At 39.5% G+C, this 20,158-nt stretch overlaps 1 protein-coding gene across 4 annotated transcripts in view; it reads right to left on the bottom strand.

Moving 5' to 3' along the window:
* LOC138931910 (fibroblast growth factor receptor homolog 1) overlaps positions 1 to 20,158 on the bottom strand; it is a 44,947-nt gene that overhangs the window by 8,753 nt on the left and 16,036 nt on the right. For all 4 annotated transcript variants that reach the window (XM_070293176.1, XM_070293173.1, XM_070293175.1 and 1 more), the window contains one exon: positions 5,282 to 5,421. In XM_070293176.1, coding sequence (XP_070149277.1) covers positions 5,282 to 5,387 — 106 coding nt within the window. In that variant the 5' untranslated portion in view covers positions 5,388 to 5,421. The remainder of the gene's footprint in view (positions 1 to 5,281; positions 5,422 to 20,158) is intronic.

Genomic DNA, 20,158 nt, shown 5'->3' with positions numbered 1-20,158 from the left:
AATAATCGCCGTTTCCCCCCATATATGCGACTGGGGGATAAAATTGCGCGAATAAAGAGTAAATAATATTTTGCCCGCACAGACATAGTAATTCAACCGTCAGTAAGCGTGAAACTAGCCAGAGTTATCGGACACGACAATCCTGAGCGTTCGCTGCTTTACGAGTCATCATTTCGCGCCATCAACGTGAGATATTCGAGAAGATAATCGACCCGGTAACATATCTAGGGGAGTTCAAAGACCATGAAACCGATTTATCATACTGTACGCGTATAATATATGCGACTTTCAACGTTTTCATCTAAGATCTAAGTCTAAGTGAACGAGACAACTGCTTCGTTTAGAGAGACGAGATGAGATCGAGGCCGGCACGAATGGATTATCTCGCGAGAATCTGCCGAAGAGTGTCGTGTCAAAGATATTTTCACATGGCTGGCTACGACCATCTCTCTTCGCGACGATTTCAGCGAACGCACGAATTAATACGCACCAAATTAAAAATTCGAAAGAATCTCTGAATATCGACCTATCTCGACCCTATTATTTCCATTACCACTTTTGCGTCCAGGGAGTAAACGTTCCACGATGTTTTGCGCGATCTTCGAATCAAGCGTAATAAGATTGCAACGCGATTGCGCTTCATTAAAATGGTTCCAGAAATCGAAACAGTAAGGCGAGAAATACTCGGTTGTGTTATTCCATGGAACGAATCGTTTTAAATCGTTCGTTCGCTTGCCTCAAATGGAACCAGATCTCTCGCTTCGCCCGAAATAGCCAGGAGTCGTCGAGACGTAAGACGCTGATCTGCGCAGGAATATCGCGCGCGGACAACGTGATTTACGTTCCTTTAATTGCTCCTTGCTCTTTCCCGCTTTCATGGAAACAAGCCATCGTCACACCGTCTTACATCGCATGTTAATTCTCGCGATCCGAGATATCACGTCGATGCGAGGAAACGAAAAAATTATGAGGAGATCTGTTACAATCATCGAATAAACTCTCTCAGTTTTTCAAAGGATTAGTTAAATAAATATTTGATGCGATATTTCTCCGTGAATTTTTCAGGCGATAAATTCGTTTCATTATCCGTGAAAAAAGATACAGCGCGAAAACAAACAAATCGCGAAATTAAACAATGCTGAAGACTTAAGCAGAACCGCAAACCAGATTAAGTGAGTCACACTTTTGCGTGATTAATCGGCAACGAGAAACGGTGTTCTCTCTCTCTCTCTCTCGAATGTTGACAGAAATCATATGATTTCCAATTTCGCATCGCAGCCGCACTGATTTTCAATCTGCGAATAACTAGGCCAATTTTTTTAAAAACGGCGACCAAAGAAATACAGAAAAATCGACATGCCAAAGAAGCGCTCTCGATCTCGAACAAATATCTCGCGGTGTCGGATTACGATCGTCCCACGCGTCCGACTTTTAGCATCTTCATCCGTCGAGAGAGAAGGAGGAAAGAGGAGGAGGAGAGTAAGAAAAAGAGAGAGAAAGAGAGAGATCTCTTTCTTCGTGCCGCTCAATCGACCCGATGTAGCGGTCGATCTAACGCGAGATGATTTGACAAAAAGAAGAAACTCGAGACACGACAACACTCTTGTGTTGCGAACGGCACCTTTCTTCGCGCGGAAACGCTAAAACGCGCCGACTGACCCTTTTTTCTCATCAGACATCATCATCTTATTTCATAGAACGTTCACCTATCCGGATAAACGCGCGAAGATGTTTCTTCGCGGAAACCTGTCGGCGCGCTCAAAGTTTCGCAACTGAAACGCACCTCGCGACAATTCCTTGATAAACTGGTTGACGACGATGTTTCTTTATCGCCGACCAGTTTAACGATACTACTTCACGGCAGCCAACGGTCGCGATCTAATTACTTTGTTTCGTTACCGGCATGTGTCTTAAATGGCTGAAGCGTTCGCGATTCTTCTCCTTGCGAAGAAAAATAAAATAGATTAATTTTCCGTCTCGTTAGAAATTTTTTCTTTCGATAAACTCAATATGTGTAACATAATTCGAGATCGTTGGATACAAAGCGGTCTTCAGCGAGGACTCGCGCAGAATATTAAAAAGTATCCTGTTTTAACGCATCGTCCGTTCGTGTTAAGATATCGCGTTAATAAAGAGTACTGAACCTATCTACTAGAGTAGAGACAGGCCAACAAAACTGGCTCGATGATCTAATTAAGATTCCGTTTCGTCCTGGAAACTCTCCCGCTTTAATGGAGCGAACACGTGGGAGAGACGAGAAGATTTACGGACCGAGAGAGAGAGAGAAAGGGCAGATAGAAACGTCGAGATTCTTGACGGGTCGGGAATCTGAAACGATGGCCATACGTATACATCTATACATCCGCATAATTACACCTTAAAACGAATCATTCGACTCTCGGGGGATTAAGAAACGTCGCTCGTTATCTTAACGAGCTAAGCTCGTTTCAGTCATCGTTTCAAGTCTGACATGAATCGTACTTCCGCATCGGCTTTTCGACATTCGCGCTTCTTATAAAACGAGATACACGTTGCTTTTCTGACGATTCTAATCTTCGAGCGAACGAGATGACATGCGGGCATCGATCCAGCGGGAAAACTGCAGCGATGCTCGATCAATTGGCAGAACTCCGTCGTCTCTTGGCGAAATCTCCATCTCCGTCTCCCTCGGTCGATCCTCTTCGCCCTTCTCCCTCCTCCCCAACCCCTCTCTCTCTCTCTCTCTCTCTCTCTCTCTCTCTCTCTCTCTCTTCTCCGTCTCCCGTAAATCGCGCTCCGTTGCCATCTCTTTCATTGTCCAATTGGTAATATCAGTCGCTATTACGTTGTTGAATACATTTAATAGACGAAAGATTGGCAGTGGCTCTCATCGCGCTCTCTCGCGACGGCGGCGGCAGGGTAGCCGCCCCGCCCCCTCTCCCCCCTCTTCACTCCTTCGCCCTCGCTCCGTCACTGAATTTAGCCCGAGAAAATGGCATTTCGTACGCCACCACCGCGTCGGGAGAATATCGTTGTTGGCGATTCGGTAATAGCGGCACCGCAGCCCGACTCGGCATTCAACGACCGGGCAATTGGACAATTGAGCCCAATCATAATAACACTCATACGCGTATCGTACCGTAAAGACCGTGTTTCGCCGTGGTTCATCGCGGGCGACATTATTTATTTACCAGAGACACCGAGAGTATCAATTCCCCCGCTGGGAGGAGGGAGAAGCGGCGGAATATCGGATTCGTTGAAAATAACAATCGAGGAATCGTCTTGAAAGGCAGGAAGGAAAGAAAGATCGCGACAACACGCTCCGTCGAGATATTTAGGCTCCCCGCGAGAACGCGACATAACGAGAGAGAGAGAGAGAGAGAGATGGTGTATATGTCGCGCTTGGTATGAACGCACGTGGTCTCGTAGTTGCGCTGAAATTCCAAAGAAATCTCAACTTTCGAGCACGTACCAACTACGGAATATAGTGGAAACGCGCGCACGGTACAAAGCAGGGTCTGTTCGCCAGATGTAACGGCCGAAATTTTCGACCCCGCCTTTCCACCTTTGACCAGCAATATCGGACTCTCGTTTCGTAGAAATTGACGTTTCTATTGTTTAGAACAATATACAAGCGCTATTTTCTCTCTGCTTCTCTCTCTCTCTCTCTCTCTCACTCTCATCGGTTGCTGAATACGCCGCGATAATTACAGAACGATTTAGGTTAGGAGCATCGACGAGTAAAATATTCAAGGATCGAGGAAGCAAAATTGTCGTGAGATCGAAATGGGAATAGGTGATGAATGATTTCTTTTTGCGGCGACTCATAGCGTGCGACACACGCTCCGACGACAATTATGACCGCTTGGGATATAATTATCGTCGCGCTCGCGCTAATTGATTGCCGGGTGGATTTCCCCGTCAACAATTGCCGAGAGCTCAGTTTTGGCAATCGGGTAGGTAATTGCACGCTGTCACGTTTCCCTCGAACATCGCCGACTGCAAAATGCCAAGTCGGTTGCGATTTAAATAGAGATTTCAAGACGCATGTATGGTACCTACGTGGCGATTTCCCGATGCGTGATGAGATTTCTCAAGAATGGAAGCGCCGATAATTAAATCGTATCTACGAAGCCCGAGGGGAGCGACGTGACTGGAAATAAACCAGGATCGAGTACCGCTGGCGCGCGAAAGCCCGATTAAGCCGTTGTTTCTCGGTATAAATTTCACAAAATACCTCCGCGTGCGTTACTTTTCTTCCGTGTCGTTAACCCCCCCCCCCCCTCGAAACGTTAAATCGTACCAACTATTGTAGTATCGTAAAAACAAAATCGAAAATTTTATTAATGCTAGATTCATCAGAACAAAAAGACCAAATATATATATATATATTACATTTATATCAACAATTTCCTTTTTCTTAATTGTTTTTTAATCGACGTAGAAACAAAAAACATATGATATTCTTTTTACACTCGGCACTGCAATTAAAAAAAAAAATATATATAAATTCTACGATTAATCGGTTTTCAAGTTGCAAGTATTTCTCTGGAATCTCGCGAAATTCTTCCACGCTGTTCCTTTTTCACTTGTACTTCCGGCTTTCGCTCTTTTGCCTTTACTAGCTTCCTCGTCGAAGGCCTCCTTGAGGGAGGCTTTTACCTCACGCTATTTTTCACGTCGCACGATTCGCACTAGACGGCGCTTATTCCTTTTTCAATACGAAAATATCGCGGAACGGCGCCGGATGACGTTGCAGACTTCCTTTACAAATCTTCGGCTCGCTACGACCGCGTACCAGTCGCGTCTCGTGGCATTCGTTCGTTTAAATTTACACGTGATTTTTACGCTGCAGAACGATGAGACTTCACTGCGGCGAAACAAATAAATTATGACGAGGCGATAATAAAATCGTATGTTACTCTGGCGTTACTTTTAAACACAATATTTGTCGCAGCTCGTGTAATTGCGCTTTTATACCCCTTTACAAATATCCCTAGAAGACGTCGCAAGAAAGCTTCTCTGAATTATGAAAAATCTCGAGATATAACTCGACTCGAAAGCATTAATAATCGCATGTTTTACGAATTAATTTCTAAATCATTTATGAAGTCGCTACTTTTATAATCTATGGTTTATTACATTTTATTTGTATAAAGTATCCAAGTATATGAAAAATGTTGATAATGTCATTAAATAAATAATGAAAATTATACAATTTTTCTAAAAAATTTGTAAGATATTTCCAAGAAATATATGTAAGACATAGTGTTATGAGAAAATAAAACTAATGCTTACTTACCTAGTCGAAAGACTCGTCCTTGCGAAAGTCCGATGTCTAGGATAACAATAATTCCAAAGATGAAGCCAATCCTCGTCGCCATTTCGATTCGTTCGACACCAGGCATGCGTAGTTAGTGTAATCGCGGCATGGGTGATTTCCTGAAACAGAAAGCGTGGAAAGTTTGTTTATCTTCTCCTTCTCGTATTTACTGGGATAAAGCAACACGTAAAGACAAAATTCTCTCTCACTCTCTTTCGACGACTCTTCGAAAACAACGGAAACGATTAACAATTCAACGTCGAACAATTATCATGAAGAAGCAACGCGGAGAGAGGAAAGAGAGAAAGAAAAGAAACAAAATAAATATGAGACGCACATAGTAAAAACTAATCAAATATTTAAAAGGATCAAGACAAACTCGCGATTTACGTTGGTATTTATAATAGAAGAATAAAATATTCATTTCCTTCCACGTTCCCTCCTTTTCTTCGATCGCCCGACCTCGTCGTATTTTTTCTCCATTTCGCGAGGAGCGTCCCCCCTGTCGCTGGCCGCCAGCCAAAATACGAAAACGCGATGCACTCACCGAGGACACGCCGACCAACGGTTTTAGACACGATCGCGTTGAAATACAGACCTGGGAGCGCCGAGCCAAACGCACGGCTTTACGCACGTGCTGCTTCCCGTCCGGGAACGAACGCGCGTTCGCCTTTTGTAAAAAAAAAATGCTACTTTCAAAAATCATCGTCGTCGTAAACCCGCGTCGACCAGGGGATATATCGAACGAATTGCTTTCCACGTCACGCGATCGCCGATCTATTCGGGTAAAATCTTAGTAAGAGAAAAAATCAGAGCGGCAAGAAAATAGTATATTTTCAAGAACATCCTATGCATTTGTGTTTTTCCGTAACGTCGTTAACGATCGTCGAAAAGCGTCGAGGTTGAAATTTTCAACAGATTGTTTTTTTTAAAACGCCTTAACGATCGCGCGGACACATCTTCCGTTTCGAGGACTCGATCCCTCGAGAGAAGAATATACACGCCTCTACCAAACCCGAAGGAAAGAAAAGAAGAAATAACTAGTAATCCAGCGAGCGACGATTAATATCCGACCTTCCTTCAGGGGGGCTCAAAGAATCTCACGGGTTCTTGGTGTCGGGATGTTCCTCCTCGGATCGACGCGTCACCTGTTACGCCGATGAAAAAGAGAAATACTCGCGCACCCTCGCTCTCGTCGAAATACATATATCTATGTTTCATCTTTCTCGGATGATCGCAGTCGTGAGAAGATTTTTCCCGAGTATCCCCGAGACAGGCCAGAAAAAGGTTCGGTAACGAGAGAAGGCACCGGGGTATGCGAAACTGAAGGAAGACCATATTTTTCTCCAAGGCAATATTATAGAAACAATCAGGTAGTTTGTGAATGAAAATCTGGCGACCATATTGCCGCAGTATGAGAGTGTCTGCAATTTTTAGATAACCGCAAAAAATACAAAGCAAATTTCCAACGGAATATTTTATTATCCAATAATAAAATAATAATTTAGAAATCGCGCAAAAAAACTAAACATTAAGTGCGAAAAAATTGTTCAGGTAGCTTTATTCATACGATAGTACTTATTTTTCTCTCAAGAGATATATTTTAATATATACATTATTTCAGCATTACATAAATATCTGAATTTTCTTTACGAATGTATAAATCTCTTTTAATGTAAGAAGAAGATAAGCAGTTTGTTTACTATGATCAATATCAAGCAATTTTACTCTCGAGTATTTATATTTTAGAATCTCCAATCTCTCTCCTTTTATATATACACACAATAAAGACGAAAAATATAAATTTTGAATTCCTTAGGCAATACAGATTTAAGTATCTATTTTTCAAAGAGAGAAAGTGTTTATGTTTATTGTAAAACATGAAAATATATTTTTTATAACCAATTAATGCAGAATTATTATTTTTATATTAGTATACGAGATATCTTTAAATTATTTTATATTGCATTATACATATTTAATAATTTATTTTTCATTATCAATATATACATATATGAGAATAAATATTTCATCTTTCGCAAAAAATATTTCGACTTGTTTACGTGTATTTTGTTCCCTGCATTTGAGCGAGAATAAATCGTAATGATCGGGAATATGATGGCATGTCGCTAATATTAGAGGGATTTCATATCTCGATGCAACATCACGCTAATAATTCGTCGAGTTTAAATATATGTGGGTCGCGAAATTTCGCGTAAAGCGCGAATATATTTTGGTGTCGTCGTACAAAAATCGCAGCCTAAAGAGCTTTATATTAATTTAAAAATAAATCGCGTAGGACGTATAACATCAAAATAGCGAGTTTCGAAAGTGTGTGCGATTCTCGATAATGCTTATATGTAATTAATAATCAAATCGTTCGCGCGACGATTCTAATTTATTACGCGAGAACGTTTTCTTGCAATTTAACGCCCGATGAACGCGCAAAGTATTCCGTATCACTCTAGTCACGCTATTAGCTGTTTACGATCGCGCGATTAAAATTCCGACCAGGAATGTCACGGCGACGAGAACGACACAACATTGCGAGTGTCCATATAATAATAGTTTATTTCAGCTTCACGCCAAGAACGGGACTTGGTTTACAATTTTTCCTACTCACATTCATCCATCCATACTTGCCTAGCCTTTCATGCTAAACCTATATCCATACAGCACCGCAAGATTGCAACAACATTGCAGCAACATTTTTCTGCAAGATAGCAACATTGCAGAAACATTACGAAATGTTGCTGCAACGTTGTTATGATATTGCAGCAACAATAAAATGTCCGCCTACGGAAATATTGCACTATAATATTGCAGCAAGATAGCAATATAATATATATGCAATAATGGTTTATGTCTATTTATCGACATAATATATCTTTAACATATGAAAAAAATAATAAGAAATTAGGCATATAAGAATCAGGATTTAGTGTGTATATAGATTTTCTGTATTATAATAATAACGAAATTATAAATTGTAAGTTTTTCGGTACACATTCGACTTCCTTCAGTGACAAAGAATATCTAAGAGAAATAAGAAAAAACTCAATTTGCAATTTTGTAAATTCACAATCTCTGTATCCGAAATATTCAGATATGCAAAAGGATTGTGGTGGATTTACGCATACAAGTTTTTTCACATCTCTCTTGTCTTCATATAATCTCAAAATTTATTTATTAAAATCTGAAGTATCTTGCATGTTAAAAAATTATTATCAAATTTTTGATTTTATATAAGAATGGAAACTATTAAAAGAATTCTTTGTCCAATGTCTGAGGCCCCTGTGTTGGAGTTATATCATACAATTTAAGCTAATAAAAATAGTTATTATATCTTTAATCTCATTAGTCGCTCTTTGTGAACTTTATGTAATCATCGTGACTAAAAATTAAATGCAGAATAGATAGCGCAATATGCGCCGCATAGCGGTAAACGAATGAACTAGCGATTATCGAATACTTCCTTTGGAATATTTTTGGAATGTTGCTGTAACATTACTAAAGTTATATCGTAAAATAATGTCTTTGTAATATTTCTGCAACATTAAACTACAATATGCAATATTGCAATGTTGCAGCAATGTTGTTGCAAGTTTTAGTGCTGTATGGGTATATTGCCTTATACTAATATAAATACTATTTACTAATTAACATATTTATATAAATCCATCATAAACATAAAGCATATACCATCTTAATGATTATAATCAGCACCATAAAACACAATAACAATAACATTATCAACTTTTTCTTGTGACTAGTTTCTGTTCCTTTATCCTATCTTACACAATAACTAAAACCTTGAGAGTATTATATTCCTTCACCTTTCAATTCTTACAGTTAACTATATAAATTTCTAATCTTTCAATTCAAAATTATTATCTCTTCCATTTCATTTTCCTCCTTTAATTTTCCCACCTTTTCACTTCTCCAACTTTTTTCTCTTTTTCCTTCCATAACTTTCTCAAAATCATACCTTTTTCAATATCTATTTCGTCATTAAATAATTTCTCTATCCTTTCCTTTCTATTATTTTCCATTTGATCGAACCATCCTTTTAACTCCTCACACTCCCCTACAAAATGTTCTATACTATTCTTACCTATCCCACAGAATTTGCATACTTTATCCTCTATTTTTGCCCAATATTTATTTACATCCTCCATATTTCCACATCTTAATCTTGATAGTGCTCTAATTCCATCTCCTATCCTTAATTTGTCCATATATATGTAGCGTACATTTAACATTATATAGAATTTAGTACTCGATAAAAGGAGAAGAAGACGTCGTTTGCGTTGGTATTATTTCTTCGCGTTTATAAATACGACGTATTCGTACATATTCGAGGTTATTAGCCTCGTCTCGCATATATGTATACGTATATATTGTATAAATCGCTTTCCATTTTCTCAACGGCGAGATATAATTTTCCTCGTTTACAGCCGACGATTAATAATTATTACTTTGTAAAATTACTTTGTAAATTTCATCATTCGAGTGGATCATCTTTCTGCATATAGATATGTTGTTATCGAATGAAAAGCAATGGCAAATATTTTCTCGAACGAACGCGACCATAGTATTTTACAAGCGAAAAGTTTAGCATTAAAATTTAACGTCCGATAAAGCGTTGGAAATAAAATGTTGTACATTTATTCGTTTACTATTACGTAACGTTTATGTTTTCGTTTTACAAAGAATTCAAGAGTTATACAAGATTGCGAGTTTTTACTTCGATGCTATCGCATCTTGTTCCTTCTTGAAAATGTTGCGGAAATTAACCGCTATCAGTTTGGAAGATAACGTCAAGATTTTCTTGGGCGAGACCGGTTTACAAGGAATCTCTTGTAAAGGTATCTTAACGTAAATATTTATTTTCTCTCGACTCGTGCAATCGAATCAAATAATGATGATGAAAATCCTCGGACCACGTGTACACCTTTAAGTCTCGCGAAAAATATCATTCGACGATTTCCTGAAGATTAGCAATTTTGCAATGTTTCGATGTAATCTCGTGCGTGAGATTCGCGTGGATTTCTGATCGCGAGATGTAGAAAGGAGAAAAATTGACGCGCCCACGTCAACGACCGTTTGCAAAAAGCACGAAACTGCACGGAATTTCTAACGATAAATCTGGGTAACGCTGACACTCGATACAAAAATAATACGCTAGCAATGTGTAAGATAAATTTGCACAAGTTAGATAAATAGGCGTACTAAGCTTATTTTACGAGACTTGTCGTGTGACTGGTTTATACATGTATATATATATATATGCTGTTGATTGCAAAATACCTATGTCCGGAAACGATGGACAATGCGATCCGGATCTTTTCAAAAAAAAGACACTTACAAATTATTGCAAACTAATTCAAATAAAATAATATCGCATCGCGCGATATTTCCTTTTTTTTCTGGACCCACGATTGTCATAAATGAACTCGAGAGAGAAAACGAGGCACCATTCCATCGAACAGAATATATTTCACGGCGTGTTATTGGCAGCTTTCTCGTTGCTCCGCGATAAAGAATAATAGACCTCGACCGAGAGTTCGACCCTTAGAATACGCATGTCTGGTTCTCGTCAAAGTATCGTAACGAAAACCATGCAAGTGTTTTCTCATCTCGTGCCCATCGGCACAATCGTCCCATACGCACGCGCGCGCATATATGCATCCAACGTTTCTTCGCTTCCATAATCTAATTAAAACACACGGCGCATCGAGCAACGCCTGGAATCTCTTGACGAAGACGATCCATTAGCGCGAATGTAAATCTGGCATCGAAACAAATCTCGCGGATTCGTTAAATCTGTCCAGCACTTTCTGAGGCTTTCTTGAAATTCTTTGTTACGAAAAGCAAATCTCATTTTTATAGTTATATTAGTTTATAATTATTTTGTACGAGAAAAATTTTTTCTAGTTATTTTTATATATAAGATTAATTAATCAAAATACAAATATTATAAAAAATAGAATAACATGATTTTAAAAATTAATAATAAAAATATTTAAAATTGGCATTTTCTATGTAGAGTGTATACACGTCTTTTTCTCTTTTTTTTGCATGCCTTCAACTAATTTCCTAAATGTCGCCTCTCTTATCTCCGTCGCGAAGATAATGATGCATGCGAGAGATGAGACAACGTAAAACGCCGATATTAAAATTTTGGAAGAAAGTGCCGGTCGTCGTCGAGTTTTAAATTATATCCTCGCCGCGCGTCGACACCACAAAGTCCCGGACCTACGTCACGATAATTACGGGTGGTCAAATTCGTCGGATCGCGGGCCCCGGTGATGAAACAGGTTGGAGCGATTTCATTCAATTTGTCGAGGGTCGAGGAACACTCCCTTGTGTAGGGGATCTCGTAGATCTCGCTGAGATTTCCGACGATAATCTACGGACAGCTACGACCGGGAAAAAGAGGATCGTCGCGGTACTTAAACTTTCGTGCATAAATCAAGGTGCGCTTCCTGGCACCGCTAGAAATATTCAGAGAAATATTCTGTTTCCAGGCTTCTTCCCCTATATAATCCTTTTCACCCGTAAATGCGATTTTTGATATTATTTTAAATATAAAATACACATACTGAAGCACAGAATATAATTTACGGAGAAATTTTGAGAGTGGCAAAGTCGTAAATATAAATCCGTTAAGTAACCCCTCGAGATAAGGGAAAACGAGAGGGTGTAAAAATTTATGAACAGCCGCAACTGATAGAAACACAATTTGGGTTGGCTCGAAATAGCGCCTAATCGAAAGTATTCCGATACCTTTGCCGTGTTAAAAGAGCTCGTTCGTTCGACGGTGGCGCCGGCGCGGATCAAAGACGAAAAGAAAAAGATAGAGACGATGGAAGGAAGATCGAGAGAGACAGAGCAAAGAGATACCAAAAGCAAAAGGTGTAGAAGCAAGGAATCCGTTTTTCTGAAAGACATGATTCGTTTTCGAGAAACATGCCGCTTTATCATAAATTGTATCGGGCCATATGTATATCGTAAAATGAGATGAACCATAATACATATTCATACGCAAAGAATATCGTAATATCGTACATAAAGAGCAAATAATATTTGCATGCGTATTTGAAATGTAACTTTTAATATTTAGTTCATAATTAATAATTAACTCGTATCACGCGTTACGTAAAATTTTTGTATTGAATTAAAAATATGAATCGCGTAATCGCAAACTTTATTATCGCGCGTAAAATAAAAATTATACGATTATACGCAGGTGAAAGAATTATATTAAGCGTAATCGCAACGCGTTTAAATTCTCCACGATGATTCTTTTCGATACTCATCCTTTACGCCTGCTTTTGATTCATCTCCGCGAACCGGAAACGGATCATCTCGAATCAGTCTGTGCGTGTCTCGCGTGGCGTGTTAGTGACAAGATATTATCCGTATATTTCGTCCGGAAAGAGGTTGACTCCCGAAAAAGTAAGCCGCTTAGCAGACATATCCGTTTTAACCCCACGGGGTCGCGCGAGGCAAGTTAATAATCGATGTCGCGACGAAACCGAACGATACACGTGGGTGGCCTGTCCGCTTGTATTCTCCGATTTCACGAAAGCGCCAAATGTTGCTGTTTCACTCGAGAGGAGATAAAATATATTCGCAGATTCTATCGCGTTTTTTGAATTAAAAGTATCGCGTAAATATTAAAGTCGGATATCAATTTATTCCATAAAAATCTATGCTTATTCGGCTCATTCGTAACAAATTGCATAACTGATAATGTGTGTTGCAAGATAATATGTTATATTAAATAATTGTAAAATAATTGGATAATGTTGCGTTCATGTCGCAAAATGTTTATCGAACGATCGGCTATCGAATAGAAAATTCTTAGAATTTTGCTGAATATTTTAGAAATTTTATATTAAACGTTCATCTCTCTGTGTTTGACAATGAGACAATGTTTCGAATTACGGTGACGTGGAATTCACTTGATAAAACTGTCACACGTTCATACTATTAATGCGCGATGTCCTATATCTATACACGTATAATATGATAATCGTCGGATATTTTTCTCGCAGCTCCTAATATTACATGCTTATTTGCAAGTCATATTTATTCTCATAATTATATTAATACATTTAATAATGTTTGTTATAGTCGTTATAAAATTCACGCAACTTAATGGAATTATCGCACGTTTGCGCTATCAACGCGATATATCGTATTTTCGCATACGCCATCCGTTCGATACTTTTCCCCATACTCTCCGACACTATATGCTTATCTGTTGAAAATACATTCTTATTGAAGTTAAAATTTTGCAACTCGGATATGATGAGACAAATAATTTCTTACAATCGTGACATCGTAATATAATTATAATTATAATCATTACAATAATATTAATTATGATAGATTAATTCTTTTGATATTTGCAATGCTCAATTAAATATGAACCACGTCAACACAGGGTGTTGACAATACAGGGTGTCCCCAATTTAAATGGCAAAACTTCAAAAGCGTGTAGGGGACCGAAAAACTAAGACAAACCTCTAAAGGACTTTCTGTCTTAGCTTTTTCGGTCCTCGAAGTTTTGCCATTTAAATTGGAGACACCCTGTATATTATAATAAAATAATCTATGCGCGTAGCTTCCTTTAATTTCTTTAGAAATTGCTTCGATGTAATATTTCACGTTACATTTTTAAATATATTAGCAGCAGTATTCGTACTATCGCGTAACGTAAACAAAGCGCGACCGACCTTGCTTCCCTCTCTCTCTCTCTCTCTCTTTCGCGCACGGCGTGTTTGGTATTTTTAACATATTAACAATAAAAGTTATAAAGCCAGGATCAATCGATCGTCGTGATTGATGTTGCGAACACTCTACGGTCGTAATTATATAACATGTCGCCGAGTGTCTTAAGATATCCATAGGATCGAGATATTGAGGCAAAAGTTGACGAAAGTTTATAAATATATATTTTCGCGCGCGTTTGAAAATTCACGTTTGCTATGATTAATGACGTCGCGAGGGATCCGAGGTGAAGTCGCCTTCCGCGACACGATCTATTCGCGGAAACGTATCTTTACTCGCTCCGTATTTGACCTAATGCCGGTGCCGGCCCGTGTCAGGCTGATCTCGCCATCGCTCGCGATCGACGATAAAGTCCCGTGATACGCATAACGATATTCATTGCGCGAGAACGTGCGACGCTTCTACGAGCAGTGGAACCGCGGGGGAGGAAAAGGAGGTGAGAGAGAGAGAGACAGAGACAAAGACAACTTTGTTTAATATCCCGTTCGAAAATCGGAATGTTATGTTTTCTTTGTCCTCCCCTCCCCAACCGTTAATGTTTACCTCCCGCGAACGAGATACGCCGCTCGTTTCGAAACAAACAGTCGCAAAGAGAGATCGGTGAGAAGGATCCGTGGAATATTCATGATACGTTCGGCCCGCGATTTATAGCGCCTCGTCGTTTTATCTCGACGGGAGAATGCTCGACGGTCATCGATGACTTGACGAGATGAAATCGTAGGAGGTACGAAACACGAGAAAGAGGATACACCACCGGCGTGAATAATAAAAAGTGCGAGGTACGTGCGATGTTTTCGAAAGAGACACGAGATATCGATAGAATGGGGAAGTGTGTACGCGTACGATGCTTGGAATATTTATATTTATTAGAATCGAGATGTCCGATGAATTTATATACGAGATACCGAGAGTTGAATTTTATGAAAAATTTCTCTCGTCCGAGATAATTATTGGTAAGGTGAAAAAAATATTTTTATCGATCTCTTCTTCCATTTACTTAACTGCCATATTTATTATCGTATCTTTATCGATAGCGGAGCTAAACAGAAATGCAGGTATACTTGTACTTAATCAGACCTTGATACGAGATAAAGTAAACGTTATTTATCACATTCAGTGGGAACGAATAAGGGACGATAAGAGACGATAGCGATTCAAGTTCAACAGATAAATCTTGGAGAGTATCTCGAAAATAGAGAAATTTCATTTGTTAAATAAAAATGTTAGATAATATTTATGGTAGATAAAAAATTTCCCGAATAAAAACCATCGTCTTGGTAATTTAAAATTCACCGCTCTTGCCGAAATTTAAGCAAACGGTAGATTTTTATGTACAATGTAAAGCAAATATTTGGCCATTTAGTCGACGAAGAAAGAATCCTCTCGAGAAATTTCCATTACGTTGAGAATCACTGACAATGAGCGTCTCGAAGAGACGATCCTTAGGCCGCGGAAACGGGCTTTTTTTTATTTCCTCCCCCTCTCCCCCCCCTTTTTTTTGCAATCGTCGCCACCGTGACACCGGGTCGCTCGTGTTTCGAAATTCATTTTACGTATCGAGGCGCCGCCACGGGTTTCGTTTGAGGGAAGTGTCTTTGTGACCGCGCGGGGGCTCCCTCGGCCCCCTCCGCTCGAAACATCTGCTCGTCGTCGAGCAGCTAGGAAGACTTTTTTTAATCGCGGGGGCTTTGGCGGAACAGAGCGCGCCTTATGCCCGTGAGTACTGGAAAAAAAGATGTATAAATCACGCCGTTGTGTCGCGCGTTGCAATTTCGTGTCCGACTTAATTAATTACCGTTGGTAATAATAAGGCGCGCGCGGTAACAAAAATCAGAATCGTTCGTGTTTAGTAAATTTATTACGACTCACATTTCACCAAATACACAGTTGTAATTAAAGAAATTGTCGAGATCCCCAACGAAATTATTTATCTCGTCTTACGAATTAGATATACACGTTCCCATACAGCACCGCAAGATTGCAATAACATTGCAGCAACATTTTTCTGCAAGATTGCAATATTGCAGAAACATTGCGAAATGTTGCTGCAACGTTGTTATGATATTGCAGCAACAGTAAAATGTCCGCCTACAGAAATATTGCAATATAATATTGCAGCAACGTAGCAATATAATATATATGCAATAATGCTTTATGTGTATTTATCGACATAATATCCTTAACATATGAAAAAAATAATAAGAAATTAGGTCTATAAGAGTCAGGATCTAGCGTGTATATAGTTTTTCTGTATTATGATAATAACGAAATTATAAAATGTAAATTTTTCAGTACACATTCGACTTCCTTCAGTGACAGAGAATATCTAAGAGAAATAAGAAAAAACTCAATTTGCAATTGCGTAAATTCACAATTTCTTTGTATCCAAAATATTCAGATATCCGGATGAAAAAAGATTGTGGTGAATTTACGCATACAACGAGTTTTTTCACATCTCTCTTGTCTTTATATAATCTCAAAATTTATTTATTAAAATCTGAAGTATCTTGCATATTAGAAAATTATTATCAAATTTTTGATTTTATATAAGAATGGAAACTATTAAAAGAATTCTTAGTCCAATGTCTGAGCCCCTGTATTAGGGTCATATCATACGACTTAAATTAACAAAAATAGTTATTATATCTTTTTAATCTTACTAGCCGCTCTTTGTAAACTTTATACAATCATCATGATTAAAAATTAAATGCGGAATAGATAGCGCAATATGCGCCGCATAGTGGTAAACGAATGAACTAGCGATTATTGAATACTTTTTTTGTAATATTTTCGGAATGTTGCTGTAACATTGCTAAAGTTATATTGTAAAATAATGTCTTTGCAATATTTCTGCAACATTAAACTGCAATATGCAATATTACAATGTTGCAGCAATGTTCTTGCAAGCTTCAGTGCTGTATGGGTCGCTATCTCGAGCTTTTGCTCATTGTGTAAATATTTATTGCGACTCGCGTGTATATTTAAATGCGACTCAACGACGCATCTCGTAAAAACACGCGAGTGGCGAAACATAGCGGATCCGCGGATGCGTTGTACGGAGAACGTGTAATGCGCTATCTATACTACTTACAAATCGCGCGATTGGCCGAGTCGTTATCTCGCAACACGCGCGTCGTCGTTGTCGGTCATCGTAAGGGCTCCGCGTACAATTCCCGAATACGGTACCCCATATCATACGTTTCGGTCAGTCGGCCGGCTTTTCTCGATTCGGTGCTCCGCGCCGTATACACTCCTCATCGCCACTAAATACGCCGACCGATCTCCGTAATGGATGGTTTCCTGAGCAGACGACGGTGGACATGCGAGAGAGCGACGAGGCGGAGGGACGGAGAAGGAGAGACGATGAGCGAGAGAGAAAGAGAAAAATCGTCTCTTGACCCGAGGGGTCTCGAGGAGAGAACACTATGAGAGAATTCGCGGGAGAGAGAAGGAAAGAGAGCTATCGTAGGCTTATCCTTTTTCGTCGGAAATTATCGCGTCAAGTTTCCCAGAAATTTTCCGACAACGATCCTGTTGTTCCACGGGATCGCTCTTGACAATCGCAAACAGTTGATACTCGCGCAATCGTGCCTTTCGCAAGAGATATCTTATTACGAGCGCCAGAATATCCTGTCTTCGTTGCTTTATACTTTGTCTCGCCTCTTTGTAGCTGGTAGAAATCGTTGGGCCGACGACTGGTTTTATTGGCGGTTCTCGAGAGGCGCGAAGCCCGATCCTTATGCGTGCGCGCGAGATTTTACGCGATTTAATCGCGTTGGCGTCGTTCTTGACCCAACGGAACAATGCACGGAATCGGTGAACGACCCGGCGTGTTCGATATCGCGTAATCGCGAGATCGCACGTGAATTACTCTCCGATGCGCGTCGAATAAATTGGAAGGATTAACGAGGTTTATCGGAGCGTAAATGAGTGATCTTGACTTTTTTGCATAATTATAATATGAGAACGTTCTTTTTATTAAGCGATTTCGCATCGACGCCACCGTTTTTCGTCGTTCGTATACCGTCCATGACTCGATAATTACCCTCATTATCGAAGCACTTTTTTATCAATTTTATTTCGAATTTATCTGAATTAAGAATTATATTCTACGAGCGTATATATTAAATCGTTATTATGTACGATTCATGATATGTATGTTTTTTAGTCGAGAGTATTATATTTGCGATCTTGCTCCTCAAGCCTGTCTATTATTTTGTTGATTTTTAACGCCATTTTATTTTTATTGAAATCTCGTCGTTATTTTAAATCCTTGATACGCGACGAGATTAATTTTCTTAAACGCTCTTTATCAAATGCGTTTAGCGAAATGCGTCCTGTGAAATGGATTCTGGGAAAACAACGGAATGAATTACGAAAACGACGACGCACGTGCGTCGTTTCCGTCGTCGCGGCGAATTGCGAACGACGTACTTCCGCCGACGACGGGGGCAGCGATACGGCCGACACAAAACGGACACGTACTTTTCTGAATTACGTGAACGCATTTACAATGGCCGGCGAGATCGTTCGACGATAAACAACAGCCTCTCGCGTTAGCTGTCGCCGAATCTTTCCGTGGAATCTCGAGAAGCGAACGTATGTACGACGACGTGTGCGAGGCTGAATTCCATTCGAAACGATCGCGCATTCAATTGGTGGAATAAAATTATTTTTACCGATAAAGACTTGTACACTTCAAACGTCAACGCCGCCAATTTCCTAGTCGGGGTCGATCTCGCTCGCTTAGAGAACTTATTTCTCTCTCTCTCTCTCTCTCTCTCTCTCTCTCTCTCTCCTCTCATTATCACTCGCGGCATCTTGGTTCGAGCGATAGAATTGAAATTGGATCGAAATTGGCTCAGAATGAGCCCACATGCTACGCAAGTACCAAGACTCCTCCTCGACGTAAGTCGTTGCACAATGAACGATTCATCGTTTCGGACACGTCCGAAACGGACAGTCCGGTCGTGATGTGGCGAGGGCGCACAAACGATTCACATTAGAAGTAGCGTTTTTCGTGGGAAAACACTCATCGCAAGCTGTGAAAAATCAGCCCGAAACGAACCACGTGTATCTAAATGCATCGGTGATGCATTGATTTTCCCGAATCACGTTGTTTACAAAATCGCGCGAGCATTCGGACATAAATATATATTTCGTAATAAATTCAGCACCATTATTTTACGTATAATACGTTCTTTCGAATCGAGAATTTAAGGATCTTATTCGATTATAATCGCGAAGGAAATCCTAAATTTTCAAAATTTTCTCAGAGAGAGAAAGAGAGAGAGGTTTTTGTTCTACGATAAATATGGCCTAGATACGAAATACGATGCGCCATCTATTTTAGAAATGTTTTGGCTGTCGACACACCTCGTTCCGTTCTCAGCCAATGGAAACGGCACGTATCCGCTGTCGAATCGATAAATCTTGATTCGCTTCTCGTCTTGGCGCCAAATTATTTTCAACGCAAAGCATGGCCCTTGTTTTCCCGCGATTCCATGAAATCTGTCGCATGTCCTCGTTCTAATTATTAATCCCATTATTATACGTGTATCTCAAGATATTATTTATTAAATTTACGCAAGAGAATATTTGATTAAAATGAAGGTATAATCAAAGATCAAAATAGATCTGTCACCCTCGATAACAATTAATTAATATAATTGCACTACGATGATGATAATAATAATAGGTCGCGATAACGATAAATGGTCGGTTTTGTCTGTGACTCACTTGTAAGAATCGTGAATCAATCCGTGAATCAAGCGCGCGTATCGTCGCAGGTCGGGGAATACGCGTTTAATTGTGGACGATCGTGAGTTATTTTTGACCGTCAGTAGTGTCAAGGCGGGTGAACCTTAAGATTGGCTGTATTACATCTTGGTTGCGTCGCGTAATAGTATTTCATATTATTATTGCATAAACCACTCTATATCAATCACGTGGCGAGATGATGGCGAAGACTCAAGTTCCGAAAATAAACATTCATTCTTGTATCCAGCATTCGCTTCTTCGATTTCGACAATTCTTTTAACGGGGGGAAAAAAA

The sequence above is a fragment of the Polyergus mexicanus genome, unplaced genomic scaffold (assembly GCF_030449975.1).
Source record: "Polyergus mexicanus isolate NDT 795.1 unplaced genomic scaffold, iyPolMexi1.0 SCAF_3, whole genome shotgun sequence".
Taxonomy (NCBI): Eukaryota; Metazoa; Arthropoda; class Insecta; order Hymenoptera; family Formicidae; genus Polyergus; species Polyergus mexicanus.
The sequence above is the reverse complement of the archived record's forward strand: the minus strand, read 5'-3'. Positions and strand labels throughout refer to the sequence as shown.